At 72.1% G+C, this 258-nt stretch overlaps 1 protein-coding gene across 1 annotated transcript in view; it reads right to left on the bottom strand.

Annotated features, from left to right (window-relative positions):
* Window positions 1–258, bottom strand: part of ARHGEF11 (Rho guanine nucleotide exchange factor 11) — a 60447-nt gene that overhangs the window by 33362 nt on the left and 26827 nt on the right. The window contains exon 4 of the mRNA XM_025040840.1: window positions 55–104. Coding sequence (XP_024896608.1) covers window positions 55–104 — 50 coding nt within the window. The remainder of the gene's footprint in view (window positions 1–54; window positions 105–258) is intronic.

The following is a 258-nucleotide window of genomic DNA, read 5'->3' as shown; positions in this document are numbered from 1 at the left end:
CACCCCAGCCCCACGCAGGCCGAATGCGCCAGGCGCGCGCACGGGGCTGCTCACCTTGATGATCCGGTCACCCTCCTTCACTCCGGCTTTCACGGCCGCTCCTCCTGCAAGAGGCGGGTCCGGTCAGCGGGGCCCGCCACCCGTCCCACAGGCCACCGAGTGTGCCCGGGTCCCTGTCACATCGCCCCCTCCAGCGTCTCCTCACGTCCGTGCTGAGACCTCGTGCGCACCGCCGGGACAGGCTGACGGAGTCGGGGC

This window comes from Pteropus alecto, unplaced genomic scaffold (assembly GCF_000325575.1).
Source record: "Pteropus alecto unplaced genomic scaffold, ASM32557v1 scaffold49, whole genome shotgun sequence".
Classification (NCBI taxonomy): domain Eukaryota; kingdom Metazoa; phylum Chordata; class Mammalia; order Chiroptera; family Pteropodidae; genus Pteropus; species Pteropus alecto.
This window is presented reverse-complemented; position numbering and strand designations above follow the sequence as displayed.